Genomic DNA, 18086 nt, shown 5'->3' with positions numbered 1-18086 from the left:
CACAGCATTAAACAAACAACAGTTCAGTTTAATTTGTGATTTACCCATACTTCAGAGTACAAAAGGAAAGCTTTGCTAATAGCAAGAAAGGTAAAATGAAGCCACGCCAACGTCGTTATTAAAATAATTGGCCAGCCATCCACTGGAACCGAGATTTTATTTATACATTGGCAGTGAAAATAGAAAAAGTGACTATTTCTTAACTAGTTCTTGAACTACCAGCATACAGGGTATTAACTAAGGTGCTGGGAGTTTTAACAGCTGGTTCCAAGAGCCAAGTGCATACAGGGGAAGCTTTCATATCTAAAGATCACACAAATACTTAATTAATATTTACTTATGAAAATTTAGGTGTTTACTTTCCAAATATTTCATAATCCTTCTTTTTTCATGAGTTCATCTGTATTCAATTGGATTGTTATCTCATCACCAGGGTTATAAGACATCAAATAGCATATAGTTAACACCATGGTTACCCTAGATCTCACAATAATTTGGAGTGTTTTTTTTAATAAGAAAACTTCCTTTTGTTAGGTGTGGTGAAGTCCTGGTGTACATTTTTTTCTGTGATTTGTAACTGTGCCACAAAGAGTGAACTCCCAAATTTCAATACCGAGGTCAACTTGTTTTTCTGTGCAGAATCTACTAAAAACAAATGGAATAGGAGCAATTATGCTACCTACTCAGCCTAAAAAATGTAATTGCTACTCATGTCTCATGATTTTTCTTAAGCATTTGGTTTTAAAAAGAATCTAGACAGAAAATCTCAGAATTAGTCACAATTTACCATACTATGGTATTACTTCTCAAAGCAGGCCTCTTTGTATATAAAGTGGGTCCTCTTTGTACATGTCAATAATCTCTGCTTTGACCTTTTGAAATTAATTACAAGTTTTACCTACTTTGTTAAACTGCTACTTATATATTACAAATCATTTTTCAAACACAGACTAATATCCTTAATATCGGGCCAGTAACAGAATTGATCTTGTGTTTTGCATGCCCAACTCTACCTGAATCAGTACCTTTCCTATAACAGTTCTGAAAGTGAGAGTGAGTTTAGTTGAGAGTAAGAAACATTGCTCATTTTTTTCCACACTGGCTCCAGATAAACCCAATGTAATTGGTGTTTTTCACATTAGAAATACTTCTCAATTACTCTTACTAATACATTTATTCATTCTGGTGTACCATGATGTTGGAGCCACAAATAAGTTTACATTTAACAAATCATCAGTTAGATTATGCCCTATTAGAAATTCCTCCTCTTTATTCATTTAATTCAGTTCCTTAAGCCCCAGGATCACCTAATTTGACCTCATATTCATCTCTATTATTGTACTTTAGAACATTTCCAGAGTCTTGGACCTTCTCATGTTATTGAATACATGAAGAAAAATAGTCTCACTTTCCTATTATTTTTCCTGAGGTTGTGTGTAACCCCTATACACAGTGTACTCTTGTAAACAGTTTTTTACACTCAAGATACTGGTTGCCTTACGGGAAAATAAATAGTCCTCTGCCTGTAATTACAGCCTTCAGGAAGGGGCAAGCCGGTGACCTCTCTGACTTGTAGGCACAGGAATAAGCCCTGAAGCCTCCTATTCCCTTGGAAAAAACCCCTTCTTTCTTGGCCAAGCAAAAATAAAAAAAATGAACACAAAGAAAGGTGAATATTTCTTTTGATGCCTCATACATCTTTTTACACCTGCATTTCAAATCTTCCTGGTCTGTAGAGATGACTAAAACGATACTGCATATGATTCAGTCACACTTCAGCAATTCAGATGGTCTCTGTTCGTTGTGTGAACACATAGATTTCTTTTGAGAATCCAAGTTTTTATATCAAGTAAAATCAACACTATTGTTTATGATTTGCAAAGTATGTGCTTAGGTACAAAGAAGCATGACAAAGTGCCTGCCGTACAAGACACAAACTTATTTAGCTATTTGCATGATTAAATATATATAGATGAACAGGATTAAAATGAAAGAGAAAAGCAAAATGTGTCTGTAGGTAAAGATGAAGGCATTGCCTGTAAACCAGAACAATATAAAGATGGCACTGACTGGAGAGCACTCATTTGTACTTTCATAGGTGCTCATGATATCCTTGTGAGCACTTGTCTCTCCTTTGGCCCTCCATGCACATGATTCTCATGAGAAGGAAATGGTCTAAAAATGGATGCAATTGTGCAGAGTACAGTGCACAGAGGCAGAAAGACAATGTGACTTGGGATCACTTCAGCATCACATTCCCTTGAGTTCTATTAACGTTTGTAATTTTGATAGTTTCAAAAGTGTTTATTTCATGTGTTCTCAGATTCTTATGTTTCTCTTGGTCATAAAACTTATTGGTAATAGGGCAATCCCTTCCTCCCCCAAGAAGAACATGTTCTTCTGACAAATAGGGTACCAAGTGTTGGCCATAGAAGGAAGAAGAGGGAAACAAGGAAGAAACAACTTGGCTTATGTAAGAAATAGTGATTTCCAAAGAAGCTGATTAAGGTGACAGGCCAGGAAAGGCAGTGACTGTGAGCACGATTTAAAGTATATTCTTAGCTTCTAGTAATCTACATATTATTTTCTTCATATGAAGAAGAACCACATAATAAAAAGTGACTTAATTCATTTAGAAATCAAAAGAATGTTTAAAAACATTCACAGCTGTTTATTTTAAGGCAGGAAATGTTATAAGAAGTTAAATTCTCCAGCATCATACTACTTCTTGCAATGTTTTTCTAAGTGTAAGATAGTATGCACTAATGACCTTAAGAATCACTTAAGAATCACTTAAGAAAGCTGATTGAAGGTAGCAGCTTGTAGTTAAGATGTAAAGCTTGCGAAACAAGTAATGACCATTAGTTTACATATTTGCACATGTACTAAAGACATATTGCTTTCTTTTCTAAAGTTTTAATCTTTATGTAAAAGTTAACTTTCACCTCCTCAGGACAGCCTTTTGTGACTCAACTACCAAATTTAGATATTCCCTTTCATTTGCATTCACAGATGTTTATTTCCCTCACAGCATATTTCATAAATTATCAAGATGTATTTGTTCATTGGTGTGACTGAATGTTTACTGTCATCTTCACTAGTCTATCTGCTTGTTGAAGACAGGTACAGTCTAGCTCATTCTCCACTGTAATACTATCAGGTTTAGAGACTAAATAAATTTCTGTTGAATTTCTGGTTGAATCTTGGTTACATGAATTAATCCTTTCCTCTGTCTCCTGCTGAAAACAATGATTACAAGGTTTTGGCCCTTTTATGCACTAAATAAAATGGTTAGGCTTCTAGCACTTGTCTTAAACTAATAAGATGAAAGAACAAGCAGGTAATGTAATTAGCTTAAGATAAATGGAAAATATTGCACAGTTTATTGTCAAGATATTTTTTAGAGATATTCGTTTTCGCTATTGACTGCTACTGCATTAGTGCTTGTAATCTTCTTAGTGCATTAGCACTAAACACTATTGATTCACTCAGAGCTAACAGACCATTTTAATCTGTGCATTTTCCCCATTTCCTGAGCATGACTTCACCTATAGTTTAGTTAGTAGACTGGTTGCTAGATGCAAGTGTTAATCGGACATTTTAAATTTAAAGCATTTTTAGAAAATTTAATATCATACAAATTTACTTTTTTGATACACAGACACAAATTCTAGCTAATCATGAATAACTATATGTTTTGAGATGATGATTCAGCAAACTTAATTTTTATAAAATCAGCCCTAGAAGAGAATGGTTTGCAAATCAAAACTAACCTTAATTCACTCCTTTTACCTGGGGCACGATTTGAAGTATCATCTACCATTTTAGTGTCCTCTGACTGATGAACATTTTGGTGATTTACCCAAATAAGACAAATGAAGTCCCACTTTCCTCTGATTTCACAATGTTTTTTTGCTTGTGTTATAGTTATACTGTTCACAAATCATTTTTCCCCATTTGTGATCACCAAGAATGGTTAAAACAAAGCTTTAGTCTAAATTAGCATACATCTGCTAGACATTTTTCTTTCCTCTTGTGGGGAGACTGGAAAATATTTCTGAAGTATATATGGGTTGCTACACTTTGCTCCAACATTAGCCTAGGTCTAGGGTGAGGTGCAGTAAGCTGCTTCCCAAGGCAGAGTGAGGTTTTTAGAATAGGAAGTCAACATGGCTCAGCAAGTAATCCACATGCAAATGAACCTGCCTGGAACATTTTAGTTGGAAAAAAATATGTAATTAGCAGACTGGAATGTATCCAGGATCCTAGATTCGGTTACCACATACACTATTTAAAAAAAAAAAAAAATTAAGGGAAGGAGTTCTAATGACTTCAGGAGTAGCTGAGCCCTTGGTTTCATTTTCCTGATAATGAGCAGTTTACAGTCCTCCCTGGACACTGGAGATGTGACTTCGGGCACATATCTGGGCTTTGAATCATTGTGAACTCTGTGTGCCCACTGAATCAGTATCTGTGCCAACCCATGAATAAGCAGTGGCAGAAATTCCCGGAGGGCCTTCTATCTACATTCTGACAGGTCCTCATTTTTCTTATTAGACCGAGGAGATAAGAACATAGGGTGGGATGGCCACTGATAAGGCAGAAGTCTGAAGTAAGGATGTAACACCCAAAATGTGAAACAGTATTCGGAGTAAAAAATCCATTGTTACTCAAGGAGGTTCATATCCTTATCAATGCAGCATCCCACATGCTTCCAGAAATCTCTAATCATGTTTATGTCAATGAAAATATCATGTATCAGAGTTGTGAATTCAAAGTTTTTAATTAACATTTGGACTTAACAAAAATCGACTTGAAGATTTATTTCATTTTGTACAAACCCCTTCCTGTTTGCGATACCAGTTTTATCAGGTGAATCTCTGTGTAGAAATCAACTACCTAAATAAGACACAGGTTATAATGCCACCTGTTTGAAAGGACATTAAGAAGAATGTCAAATTAATTTAAAATGCATGTGGCATAGTTAACGCTTCATTCCCCACACAAGTGAGAGATATTATCAATCATATCATGAATTAATATAACCCATGGTAAAACCTACCCACAGTTTTGGTGATGGTTTCAGCATTGTGTTCTCTTGCTATTAGGTTATAAAAACATCACGGCTTTGCTTTTTCATCTTTTCTGGGGTAGAGAGACCTGTGAATGAGCCACGTAATGGTTTAAAGAGCGGTAGCAAGAGGAAGGGAAAAAGCAAAAGGAATTAGTGGTTCATTTTGTAATATGTTTTCTAACACCCCCAGGGTGTGCCCAGTGATCTCAGGGGGCATTACAAAATTCTGGAAAGAAACTAATTTTAAATTTCTTTTAATAAAAGAATGCAATATGCCACTCTTTGTGGAATGTAGCATGGATAATTAAAATGAAGAAGTTAGGAAGCAGTGGCTTCCTGAGCCTAGGAGAGGATGAAGTAGTGTCTAGAGAAGAAAAATAAATGAAGTGTAAAATTAATGACCTTTTACTTACATTTTTTAAAAAGTACATTGAATCTTTATACCTCAAGGATTTTCTTTCTTGCAAGATTTTGCTTTGGTAGCTATTACATTTGGCATATGGCCAAGATGTTTAATATTTAGGTTCGGAAGACTGTCTAATATTAAGAATGAAGAATCCTTAACAACATTTTTCATATTGGATAACATTTTCTCATTTTTGAACACAATAAGTAAAAAACTCTATAATCTGACTTCACATTTTTCATCCCTAATACAAAATACATTCTCTTGAGAGTGCTAGATTGTTTAAATAAGGCATGCCAAACCAGTATAATTACAGGGATGTTATTTGTAACATTGACTCCACATTCACAGTTCAAGTGGTGTGGGAGATTATAGATATATGGCCTATAAAAGTTATAAATCTTTGTTTATTTTATTAAATATTATGAGACATGCCCTGAGGATGACAGATCAATAACGGTCCTTGTGGTTTCCTGATGGAAGGCTGCAATTATTTTCTTCCATTACAACTTAAATGTAACTCGATTTTACTCATCTATCATCTTTATAATCATACTAAAGAAACATCACTGTATGTTTATTTTTCTGCCTATTCCTATTATTCCTTGTTTGCATCTTGTTTTAATTTTTGTCCTCCTTTAAAGCTGTTCTAATCACTTCGCTTTCTTCCTTTGATGGCTCTGAGTAGTGACTCTTTAACTTTGGCATTCTGTGAAACGGAGACGGAAAATTACTACCTTAACTTTCCTTTATTTTGGGAAGCAGTTGGCTACTCTTTGAATTTGAGTATAAATGATGTTTAAAAACAAGGAAGCCCAATACAAACAACCTATGAGGTTCATTTTTTCTAAAACTGCATTATCTGCAAATTCCTGAATGCAAGATATGTCAAAGTACATAAAAGTAGTATCTTATGTCATGCATACTTAGGATTGAAAGTGAGAGGAAGGAGAACAAATTATACCTTCGAACTTGACTATAGTACAGTTTTGATTCAATTGTCTTTCTCCCCATCCTCTGCACCCTCAAACTACCACCGCTCCTCACCCCATCTTTTTTTGGAACTATTAAATCTTAAGAACAACATAACACAAATTAAGCATTATGGAGGCAGGTAACTCATAACAGAGAGGGAAGTGAAAGACCCTTGTAAACAATAGAACCAGAAAGTGCCTCTTCCAGAAAATAATCCAATCATTTGAATTTGCCTTTCTTTACGCAAGTATTCCTTACAATAATAGCTGCTATTTATTTTGTGCCAAGGACCAAGTTGGGACCTTTTACAGATGTTGTTAATATACCTGTCCACACAGGAGTCCTGCATGCAAGACGATGGGTTCAGAGTTTAAATAATGCTCTCATGGCCATCCAGGTAGAAAATGGTGGAGTTCAGATTTGAACCCACATCTCTGACTTCAGTCTCTTTCCATTAGTCCATGCTGTCTCCCAAAGGGCTAAATTTATAGTCATCTTATTGTGCCAGGTACGTCATATACATTATCCCAAATTTTCACAAAACCCTGTGAAGTACATATTGTTATCTGCATGTTAGCAATGAGACTCAGCCTCCAAGAAGTTAGGTAATGTGGCAGAAGTCACATGGCTGGTATGCAGTAAACCAGGACTTCCACCCAGGTGTGTCTGGCACCAAATGCTTTTCCCCTTCACTTGATCCAACTTTGGTCTTTAAGGTCGTCAAGATGTTGGTGAAAATATTTGCTACAAGTCTTTCAAATGCTTACCTATAGAGCAAAACTTTGATAATAGAACTGCAAGAAAAGCAGTATTGTGTATTAACTGTATTTTCTGAAAGGTGAGAGCTATTTCAAGAACCCTTTTCTAATTTCAACTTTGATTAAATTTTTTTCTAAAATATATTATTTCACTGTTTTAATAAATATTCTATAACTTAGGGAACAGGACCTTTGCTGATTTGGGGATTTAAAAAATTCTCTTATTCTGCATCGATTCTCATTTGTAGGAGATTGGGCCAATGTGTACTGATTCTCTTTTTTTTCCTGAAATTGTCACATTAATCAATCCCTTATAGGTTAGAGACCGTTAGAGATTCCACAGTCTTAAAATTAAATTCCACTTAATTTTAAGCAAGTTAATGAAATTTTTGCTACTGCTTATCCTCAAATAGAGATGAAGGTTTTTTCTCCCTACATATGGGTCTTTACAAAGGTTCCATTCATATTATGGGACAATTTTCTCAATTATTTTATTTTGAATAATAATGTGCTATTTAGAGAATATGCATTAGCCTAAAACAACTTCAATCAATACTAGTTTAGTATGCTTCCAGAGGTTGATTGATGAATGGGTAAAGGAGAAGGTAAAGATACTTAAACAGATTTAGTAATTATTTGTGGGTGTATAATCTCATAGTACTCAATGTTGGAAGTCACTGTAAACAAATTCTTCAGAAGCACTTTCAAAAGCAACATAAAAAACAGACACATTGTGAGGATCAAGAATATATTCTTATAGAACAACTGATACAGTCAACAACATTGGTATTCTATAAGTGGGCACTTGTGGCTTGGGATAAGTTTCCAGAAACAGCATCATATGTGGAGACAAAGAGTTCTGAAGCACAAATAGCTTATGGGTGAAGATGATGAGCACTGGGAATTATCAGATGACTCAGAGGGCTTTTGTGATGTCATCAATATGAGAAGATGCATGTGAAGAGTTTGCATAGACATATTTCATGAAATGTGAGACTGGGAAAAGCAACATAATATGTGATCCTAAATAAGCAAGTCAGGCCTGGTACACCTGCCGGACCCCTAAAATGTGAAAGGCCCTTCCCTGGAACTCCCATTATCTGATCTTGTGATAGAAACACTTTTTACACATGGAGGAGAGCTCAAGGAGTGCCAGGAAATCCCTCTTTCAGCAATGTGTCAACACTGAGGACAGGGCAGAAGCATAAGTGGAAAGTTACAGCTGCAGCTTTCTTAACCTTGTCCACAAGAGTCCCTTTATAAATGTATTAGAGATGTTAATAACAAAACTACAGTATGTGTGTCTTTTCACCAAACTTGATGCCAAAGTAAAAACTCAGTTCCAAGAAATTATTAAAAGGGTCACCTGATTTCTGGCCAAGTAAATCTGCCAAGACAAAATGGAGTCATCTTATTGCTTGAGAGTCCTGCTAAACAGCTTTGATCTTGTAATCATTTTGTTTTTTTTGTGTGTGTGTGATGAATGGCTCTAGGTGCCTTCATTTTGGCATTAAGCTGGGAGATGATTATACGCTCATTATTGGAACAATCTGAGGTCTTGATGGGTTATACGAAGACAGAGAATATGTGTAGTCCCAGTCTCAGAAGAAGTTTGATCTTTGTAACCAGAGAAGATAAACAGGCAAATAAATAGAGGAGGTTTGAAGGTATTTGTCTATGGAATTTGGCCAGTGTAAAAATTGGCTTCCTTTGTAAGAAGACTATGTTGGCAAGTTCCATCTTGTTTCCTGCAAGAATTTTTGTGATGGGAGTGATAATGGTTTCAGGTGTGGCTAGTGCATTTTGGGAATTTTTCCTGGGCGATAAAACTGACCTGAATTTCATTGGATAATCCCATCTCTTTGTGTCCCTTGAAACATTAAAAAAGTCAAAGAGGTAGGATAAAATTCAGATGTGTTTTGAGAATTTCTAGAATTGGTAAGTATTTTTACATCTCTAAGGATTGAAATGTACAAAATTTAAAAAATGAGATATCAATATACCTTTATGAATTCAATTTTAAATTTTCTTTTTGCCCTACCCTTCTTTTTAATTTTTAACAAAGAAAGATTTAAATAGCAAATCCATGTGCTCTAGGAGCCCTGGAGGAATTCCTAATAGACTCTTTTAAAACTTGTGTCTCAGAATCAACTTACTGGGTGCAGAAAAATATCTTCTCTGTAATGCTATTAACATTATATTTTTATTTCCTAATCCCAGGTTTCTGAAAATCATTTTGTTTCCTTTCATTCTTTTGTAGTTTCTGGTAAAGAAAAGAGGGCTTCATGAGGAATTCTATTGCTTCTTTGCAACATATATTAAATGTATGCAGGGGGAAATAAGTCTTAGTTGGAATGTATGTGCATGTATGTTATGTATATTCATAGACTTTGGAAGAGAGAGGAAGGAAGTTTTGTTTTTAGTTCACCAAAAGATGAACTGACTTTCTTGGAAGTATTTTCCTAGCATCATAAAAAGTTAACTACAGTTTCCATCTAGAGAAGTGTCCCAGACATTTCAGCAAAAGTCAACCAATTGTTTCTGAATTAATATGCCCTTACCCCTCAGCAAATTATATACTTTATGCTATTGAGGACATGTTTAATGTTCTTCCTGATTGCAATTATAACCTTTATATCTTATATTGAAAACTGCTAAAGTAAGTGAAACATACCATGCCAAAGTCAAACTGTCTTTAGAAAAGCTATAATATTTGTTCATTCAATTACGGTCATAGAAGAAACTCGAAGCCACAACAAACACTCAGACCAGGTGATCAACTGACTAGCAAGATAAATTCTCCAGGTATAGCTCGTAGCTGTTACTATATTTAAATCACAGCACTAAGAATATCTCTAACAGCTTCTATGAAAATACCGTTTCATATACGTATAAATAATCATCAGCCAAAATATTTATGCTTATAAATATCAAATAACAACCAGGTAAAGTGCCAAGCTAGAACTTGGTAGACACAAGTCTTTTCCAGAAGGAAGTCCATGATTAAAGTCAAGCTCTAAAAGAAGGACTTGGGAGCAAACATCTCCTCTCTACTCTTACAGGTTGTTTAGAGAAGTATACTAGCTCATTTAAAAACGTTTTATTTACCAGCATTTCAGAAGAGATTTTTTAAAGTTAAGTTCCTTTAAATAATGTCAAGAATACAGATTAATCATTTGTGTATCAGTGAGAGAATATAATCTCATAAGGAACAATTATTTAAGGTGTACAAATTAGCTTGAGCATCTTGTAAATGTTGCAGAGATTATACAGAAATGTCAATAATTATGTTTTATGGGAATTGCTGTTGTGATAAAATCTGCGTAAATCTGATCAGAACTACAAAATCTTATATGGGAAATAACTTTAATATAATCTGAAGTGTCACGAGCACACAAATCTGAATTGTAAAAATATTTTTTCTTTTAGTTAACATATTACATTTTAAAGATGTTAGGTGTAAATGAAGATTCAATTTCTAAATTTTCTTGGAAAAAATCTGTAACTATTTTGGATAAATACCATTTACCAAGCACAAAAGAAGTTCTGGATATTCTTTTTGAGACTGATACTTATTTCTAATTTACACCTCACAGTGTGTAAGTGGGGACTGATGTGACTTACCCTATTAAAACAGTGCTCATGATTGGGTCCATAAAAATGCTGGAGACATCTCACATTGTTTTTGTTGACGATCTTGTTGAAGAAGTCGTTGACATATTTGATAGGGAATGCACACATTGCAGATCGATCCATTGGTTCGGCAGAATCTGGCTTGCTTTGTGCGAACACCCCAAAGAGAATGTCATCATTCAGGCTGGCTCCTATTTGTCTAGCAAGTTGGGCCCCCGGCTTGCTGACATATGCAGCCTGAAGGATATTAAACACTTCCTTCTTTGTGGATCTCTTTTTTCTCTTTTCTGTGAGAATACACTCTAGAGGCATTTCCATGTAGGAGTGCAATCCAGAGTTTATGGAACAGAACCTGATTATTCTTGTGTGAAAAGTCTGAGCATTTAGAGTTTCCCTTTGGACTGACAGGAAGTAAATAAAATTGTTGCTTTCAAAGGCATGGACGTACTTAATGGGGTAAGAATCTCTGAACTCAGGTAAAACATCAATGTAGGACTGGTCTGTCAAAAACATAAAACCATCTTTCGTTTCCTTTAGCCTTCTCACTGATATCGAATGCAACGGATGATGCGGGAAATAAGAAGAATTTATGGTATTGCCTACAAAGAAGTTGATGAACCGGTCCTTTACAGATGAAAGGACTTTGGCTCCCAGGGCGCTCACCACACAGTCAGGGCACTGGCTGGGCTCTTCTATCTGTGGGGAGAATATGCAGTGAACCTCCGACTGTATGTCAGCAGTATGATTGTGGGGAAAGACATGTCGCTGGCAGGTCCCTCTGTTGACGCTGCCACAGCTAATGAGTTGATCATCATAGTAGGTGTCGACAACTAGAGCCATGTTGATGTTATCTTTCCAAACGCCTCCTGATAAATTGGCTTTGCTGCTGCAGTCCTGACACGGGAAACAATCTGGGTGTTCCAGCACAGGCCCGGTCTTGTACTCAGCAACCTTCTGAAGGTCTTCCTCATTTAAAACATAAATGTAGTTGGTGGCACCGAGGAAAATGTGATGCTCATGTAGAATGACATTCTGGATGGGTGTTTCCGCGGTGAAGTTGGGAAGCTGATACTTCATATTCACATTCATCTCGGACTTTGCTAGTGCCTCTTTACACTCCCCATTGCTCCTCTGCACCAAGGTAAACAGGAGCACGAGGATGCCAGGTGCAAGCACAGCGGGGGCCTTCATTGTGAGAGGTTTATCTGCCAAAACAGGTTCAAGGTGAGAGCAGTTCAGTTGTCAGAAACGAAGAGAAAACTGAAAGACCTATGCCATTTAAACGATCAGAAATAAAGCTTCCCAACTGGACTTTTACATAGAAGGAAAACAAAAACTCTAGCCAGTTTCACATAAAGATGCATTGTGTGGTTGGACATGACTCCACATAGCTTAATTTTAGAACTCAAGCCATGAACGAATAATTTTAGAGAACCATTGAGATGCAAACAATTTTCTGTATTAAGGTTGATACAGTAACTAAGTTAGACTCATTCAGCAATGAAAGAAAAAACATAGCAACTTTCTTTCTTAACCCCTTGCTGGTTGTTTAATGTGGTTTAATAACTGTGGTTAATGACTAGGTTGATATTTAAAGTTTCTCTGTTAGTCAAGTAGAGGAACTGCGGTTCAGATTCATTTATTCTAGAAATCACAGCAGGCATTGTTTTCTTGGGAGCATGTAGAATTACTAGGCTAAATTTAGCTTCCTTTTGGAAGAAAACAATCATAAATTCTAGAAGCAATATGATCACATGCTGTTTATAGGATTTTGTGTGGAGAGGAATGGTTTGATTATAATTTGGCTACAGTTAACCTATTGTTTTAGACAGACAAATGTTTAATGTAGGATCACTGGGAACTGAAAAACAGCAGGCTGAAAATGTATAAAATAAAACATAATCTTCAGAACTAAAGTCCTAGAACCACTTCTCAGGGAAAAACAACATATTGTTCATTACCAAGTCAAAAAGCTATTTAGTAAAAAGTACATTATTTTAACGTTTCATTGTATGCATATAGACAGTATTTCTATGAGGAAACATGAATGGGCTTGTTATTCAGTTTTTAAAACTTAAGGTGCACAAGTTATGAACATTGTGAGTTCTCCTTATAATAATTATAGGCAGGGTAGCAGGTTGGAAAGGAGAGGCCTTAGAATGAGTATAAACTAAATAGGTATGACTTTTTTTTAATAGCATAATTCTGATAGTAGAGGGGGAGCCTCTAAAAACATACTAGGCATTGTGACTGTGCCAAAGACTAACCCTGGATCTACAAAAACCACATCAGAAATCACTGAGCAGCTGGTATGTGCAGGGCTCTGTGCTTGCACTATGGGAAATGGGACATAGCCACTGCCCTTCAGTGAAGCTGCAATGTGGCTAAGTGATAACCCATATATGCTGATTATTGAGGCACTGTACATGGCATTGCAGTACCCTGCACAGCATAAACCAAAAGCTACAAGCGTCAAGGGAAAAAAGCACAGCCTGTACTTAGGATTTTTATGATCGTGAGAAACAGAGACAAATTCACTATGTTGTGAGGTCCAGGAGAGCAAGGACAAGGTTTGTTTGGCTCATCATTGTATCCCAAGTACCTGGTACAGAGCCTGAGATGCAGAAGGTGTTAAACGAATAGATACTGAATAGATGATGAATAAAAATTAAGCCACAAATTCGAAGTTATGTAACGGTTAAGGGTAGTAGCCAAAATTTGCATCCAAAACTTTTGGACTCCAAAAATAATTTTACCCTACTAATAGTCTAAGAATTGGGGACTTTAAGAGGTGATTGATAATCATTAAGGAATTTTGAGCTAGAGAGTGATACAATGAAGGTTTTACTCTAGGAAGACTGATCTGGAGGCAGGGTGGCCTAGAACAGAGAGAACCTGGCAATGGAAAGACCAGTTGACAGGCTATTTTTATATTCCACAATGAGGTAACAGGTGCCAGAACAAATATGGTAGCCTCAAGGATAGAAGGAATGAATAAGGGACATATTTGAGTAAGTAGGATTTGATACCCTAATGTATCAAACATGGTGCAAAACAGAAAGCAAAGACAAAAAAAGATGATTAGCAGTTATCTTGGAAAAGTAGAACAAGTTATAAAACTAGGGTAGACTGCACTGGGAAGTTAGGCTGAATATACGGGAATGGTAGATTGGTTTTAACAACATTGAGTCGGATGTGCTGCTGGGAAATGAGTGCATGTTCTCCTATAAGGATGACTAGTAGGTTTTACATTATTCACCAGGAAACAGGTGCCTGGAACAAGTGAAGAATGAAAACTCTGAGCAGACAGAGCATTAGTGCCAAAGAACAGAGGCGGAAATGAGAAGGATTCTGAGAAGCCTGCCTTGACTGGGAAAGCGGCATGATCAGTCTTGGGTGAAACAATATCTGTCTTAAGTGAGACACATGAGTGTCAGGTATTTGCCACTGCTGCACTAGAAGGAATAACAATTTAGAACTTGATTGGCAGAGTAACAGAGACTCCACTCGGACTAGAAATAAACTTTGCACATAATCTGCATAGAGGTGATGGTTAAAACCAAGAATGGGTGTGTTCATGAACAGACTAGATGAAAGAAGAGAAGGCAAATGACCTAAATCTTAGGGGATAGCCACAGTAGAGAAATCTGTGGAGGAGTCAAGGAAGGTTAAGGTCAGTGAGGCATCAACAGAGCAAATATTGCACTGTGTCACAAAAGCCAGGCGAGGGTCTCAAGAAGGAGGATGTTGGTCCACATGGAACCTCTTTGTTGATCTTCAAGGCAGTAGTTTCTATAGCAGTGTCAGATGTTAGACTGAGGGAATGGGTGACGAAGAAGTAGAATGTTTGTCAAAGGGAAGACAAGCAGAAAGCAGTAACAGGGTGAAAAGGAGTTTATTCTTAAATTGTGGGAAAGACATATGATTATTGGCAGGACCTCCCCTTTCTTCTACTAACATTTATTGGATGTCTACAAAGGCATGATGCCCTTCCCTGGGAAGCTCAAGTCACTTGATGGAGGCAGTGGGTTAACGGTTATCAGAATGCAGAGGAAGGGAGACCAACTCCACTGGAAATGATGCTAGAACCGAGTCTCAAAGGAGGATAAAGAATGAAGATTCCTGGCTGGGCACAGTGGCTCATGCTTGTAATCCTAGCACTTTGGGAGGCTGAGATGGGCAGATCACTTGAGGTCAGGAGTTTGAACCCAGCCTGACCAACACGGTGAAACCCCATCTTTACTACAAAAAAATTAGCTGGGTGTGGTGATAGGTGCCTGTAATCCTAGCTACTTGGGAGGCTGAGGCAGGAGAATTGCTTGAACTTGGGAAGCGGAGATTGTAGTGAGCCAAGATCGTATCATTGGGGGTACAGGCTATGAAGGGATAAGCAAAGCTAAAGAACTGTAGTTGGACCAGAGGAAAAGATGAAGCCTCAGTAAGGCAAAGCCATGTGATAATAAAAATAACAAGAACATATACTGAGTGCTTACCATGTGCGAGGCATTCTGCTAAACACTTTGATTTACTCTTCATCAACACCCTGTGAAGAAGGAAGTATTATTATCCTTCTCTTCTAAATAAGCAAACTTGCTAAAATCACACAGTTAGAGCCAGTCTTCAATTCCACGTCTGGCTAAAGAGAACCCATTCATGCTCTTAAGTGCTTCACTATACCGAAGCAGCTTCCCAAGCGAGGCGGGAGCATGCACTAGAACAGAAGTCAGACAATCAGACCTCTGATTCTAGCCCTTTCCCTCTCTAGCTGTGTGACTCCAGGCAATCATCCACCTCTAAGTCCCAGGGTTGGATATTCTCACATGACCATTTTAAGGATCAAAAAGAGATCTCATCTCTGAAAGCACTTTGATCAATAAAGAGTATATATAAATGCTTGCTATTTTATCTGTAATTCTCATTGTTTTGCAATGTACTAGCAAATTTTTGGTGCTGGTAGAGGGAATAACAAGGAATAGAAGAAAAGGATTAGGGACAAATTGTTCTACTAGAGGGCAAATACAAACTGTAAACCAAACTGCAAATATGTATCTAAACCATCTAGAGCACAATGGGAAAAATAAATATTATGTGAAAAGTTAACTGCACTTATCAATATGGTATCAGTGTATCTAACAAAATTGAGCCTAATAAATAATTTATTGCTGTATTTTCTGTAGAAATGATAATGAAAGAAAGGAAACAAATGAATTATTATTGCCAAAGGGAGTATTATAACCAATTTGCATGTTAGTTGATGTCCATTAACGCAATGTCAAGTGTGAATGACGTTTTTTCTTCTATGTTTTTTGAAGAAGTCTTCAAAATCATCTGTAATCCTAGCACTTTGGGAGGCAGAGGTGGGCAGATCACGTGGTCAGAAGATCACGACCATCCTGGTCAATATGGTGAAACCCTGTCTCTACTAAAAGTACAAAAACTAACTGGGCATGGTGGCGCGTGCCTGTAATCCCAGCTACTTGGAAGGCTGAGGCAGGAGAATCTCTTGAACCAGGGAGTTTGAGGTTGCAGTGAGTTGAGATTGCACCACTGCACTCCAGCCTGGTGACAGAGCAAGACTTCATCAAAAAAAAAAAAAAAAAAAAAAAAAAAAAGAGAGATACTGTATTAAATTACGTTTTTAAAATAAGATTCCTATCTTAAGGTTGGCACATAAGTCACACACTGTACTAAATCTCAGTGGACAAGAATCCAAGAAAATGTACACATGTAGAAATCGGCTTTTTGTTATTTCATTTGATGAGATGGAAAATCAGTGGGGAAGTAGAATATATTTTCTATTTAAAGAAAAACCCTCGCGGAACACAGTTGGAGTTAGTACCTTAGTCTCCTATACCTTCTTTATATTATCTGTTACCATATGGTGATGCCATTTTTCAAGTGAATACATCCAAAAAAGGTTAAACTTTTTAATTAAAGAAAACAATGGGACTAGGGCCCATTGTCGACAACAGAAATTTTAATTAAAACAGAGGTTTCTGTTCAAACCTCAGATAATGAGAAAATGTAATCACCGAAAACGCCCCATTTCCTTGATCATTCCCATTAATAAAGGCCTGGTCCCCATTAACAAAGGTGTGTGTTGGTCAGATCACATCTTTTCTGGGAAATGTTTTGTGTCCTTCCTAAGGAAAGGAGGGAGACCTTTTAGACATATTTGGTGCTGAGCTGGGCACTAAGATGATAACTGCTAGTTAAATCAGTGACAGCTGAGAGGCCAAGTGCACAGGCACTGAGCCAGATTTTAGGGTTTGAATCCAATCACTGTCTCTGTTACCTTAGGCAAATAGGTCTAAGCCTCTATTAAAATATGGGCAGGATTATAGCACCTACCTCACTTTTGAGACTTATTCTAAGGATTCAATGAGTTAATGCATGTAGAACACTGCACGGCACATAGTAGGTCAATGCATGTTCTCTATTGTTTGTACACGGCCCCCAACAAACACTTACAAGCATCTAAGTGTCAGATACTGTACAGAGTGCTGAAGATACAAAGATAAATAAAACACTTTTGAAATGTCAATGAGCTCTCAGGCCAGTAGTGGAGATAGACAGATTATAGTTTAAACTCAATGTGGAAATGTCTACAGAGGCCCTTAAAGGAGAACTTAACCAGGACAGAAAGTCACGTGGGCTTACCAATCAATCAGTCATGGTGCTTTCCTCATAATGCATTCACAATTCTGAGGTCAAACAATGGAGAGGACCTAGTTTTAGTTGTGGCAGTGCAGCTAATTATTTGTATGACCCAAGCAAGTTACCCAACTTATTTGAAAATTATAGTGTTGAACCAGCTGTGTGCTGGCTCATGACAGCCTACTATGTGCATCTCTTCCCAATTTGTGTTTCAGTGACCTCATCTTGGCAGCCTGAAATCAGCCATGGTGGGTGTATTGACACCATAGAAATTTGGCAAACACTACAAATTGGGGCTTATTAAAGCCTGTAGGGGGATGGTTATTAAATATTTAATGGCATACTCCTGGGTGGAACTAAAGAACTTCAAAGTCTTTCTCATTTCTTTTTTTTTTTTTTTTTTTTTTTTGAGACGGAGTCTTGCTCTGTCACCCAGGCTGGAGTGCAGTGGCCAGATCTCAGCTCACTGCAAACTCCGCCTCCCAGGTTTACGCCATTCTCCTGCCTCAGCCTCCCGAGTAGCTGGGACTACAGGCGCCCGCCACCTCGCCCGGCTAGTTTTTTGTATTTTTTTTAGTAGAGA

The 18086-nt window shown here is 37.1% G+C and overlaps 1 protein-coding gene across 1 annotated transcript in view; it reads right to left on the bottom strand.

The window, feature by feature from the left end:
• Positions 1 to 18086, bottom strand: part of MET (MET proto-oncogene, receptor tyrosine kinase) — a 117893-nt gene that overhangs the window by 78491 nt on the left and 21316 nt on the right. The window contains exons 2-3 of the mRNA XM_030933077.1: positions 15340 to 15389; positions 10838 to 12051 (exon numbers count right to left, since the gene is read on the bottom strand). Of these exons, the coding sequence (XP_030788937.1) occupies positions 10838 to 12051; positions 15340 to 15382 (1257 nt within the window). The 5' untranslated portion in view covers positions 15383 to 15389. The remainder of the gene's footprint in view (positions 1 to 10837; positions 12052 to 15339; positions 15390 to 18086) is intronic.

This window comes from Rhinopithecus roxellana, chromosome 6, assembly GCF_007565055.1.
Source record: "Rhinopithecus roxellana isolate Shanxi Qingling chromosome 6, ASM756505v1, whole genome shotgun sequence".
Classification (NCBI taxonomy): Eukaryota; Metazoa; Chordata; class Mammalia; order Primates; family Cercopithecidae; genus Rhinopithecus; species Rhinopithecus roxellana.
This window is presented reverse-complemented; position numbering and strand designations above follow the sequence as displayed.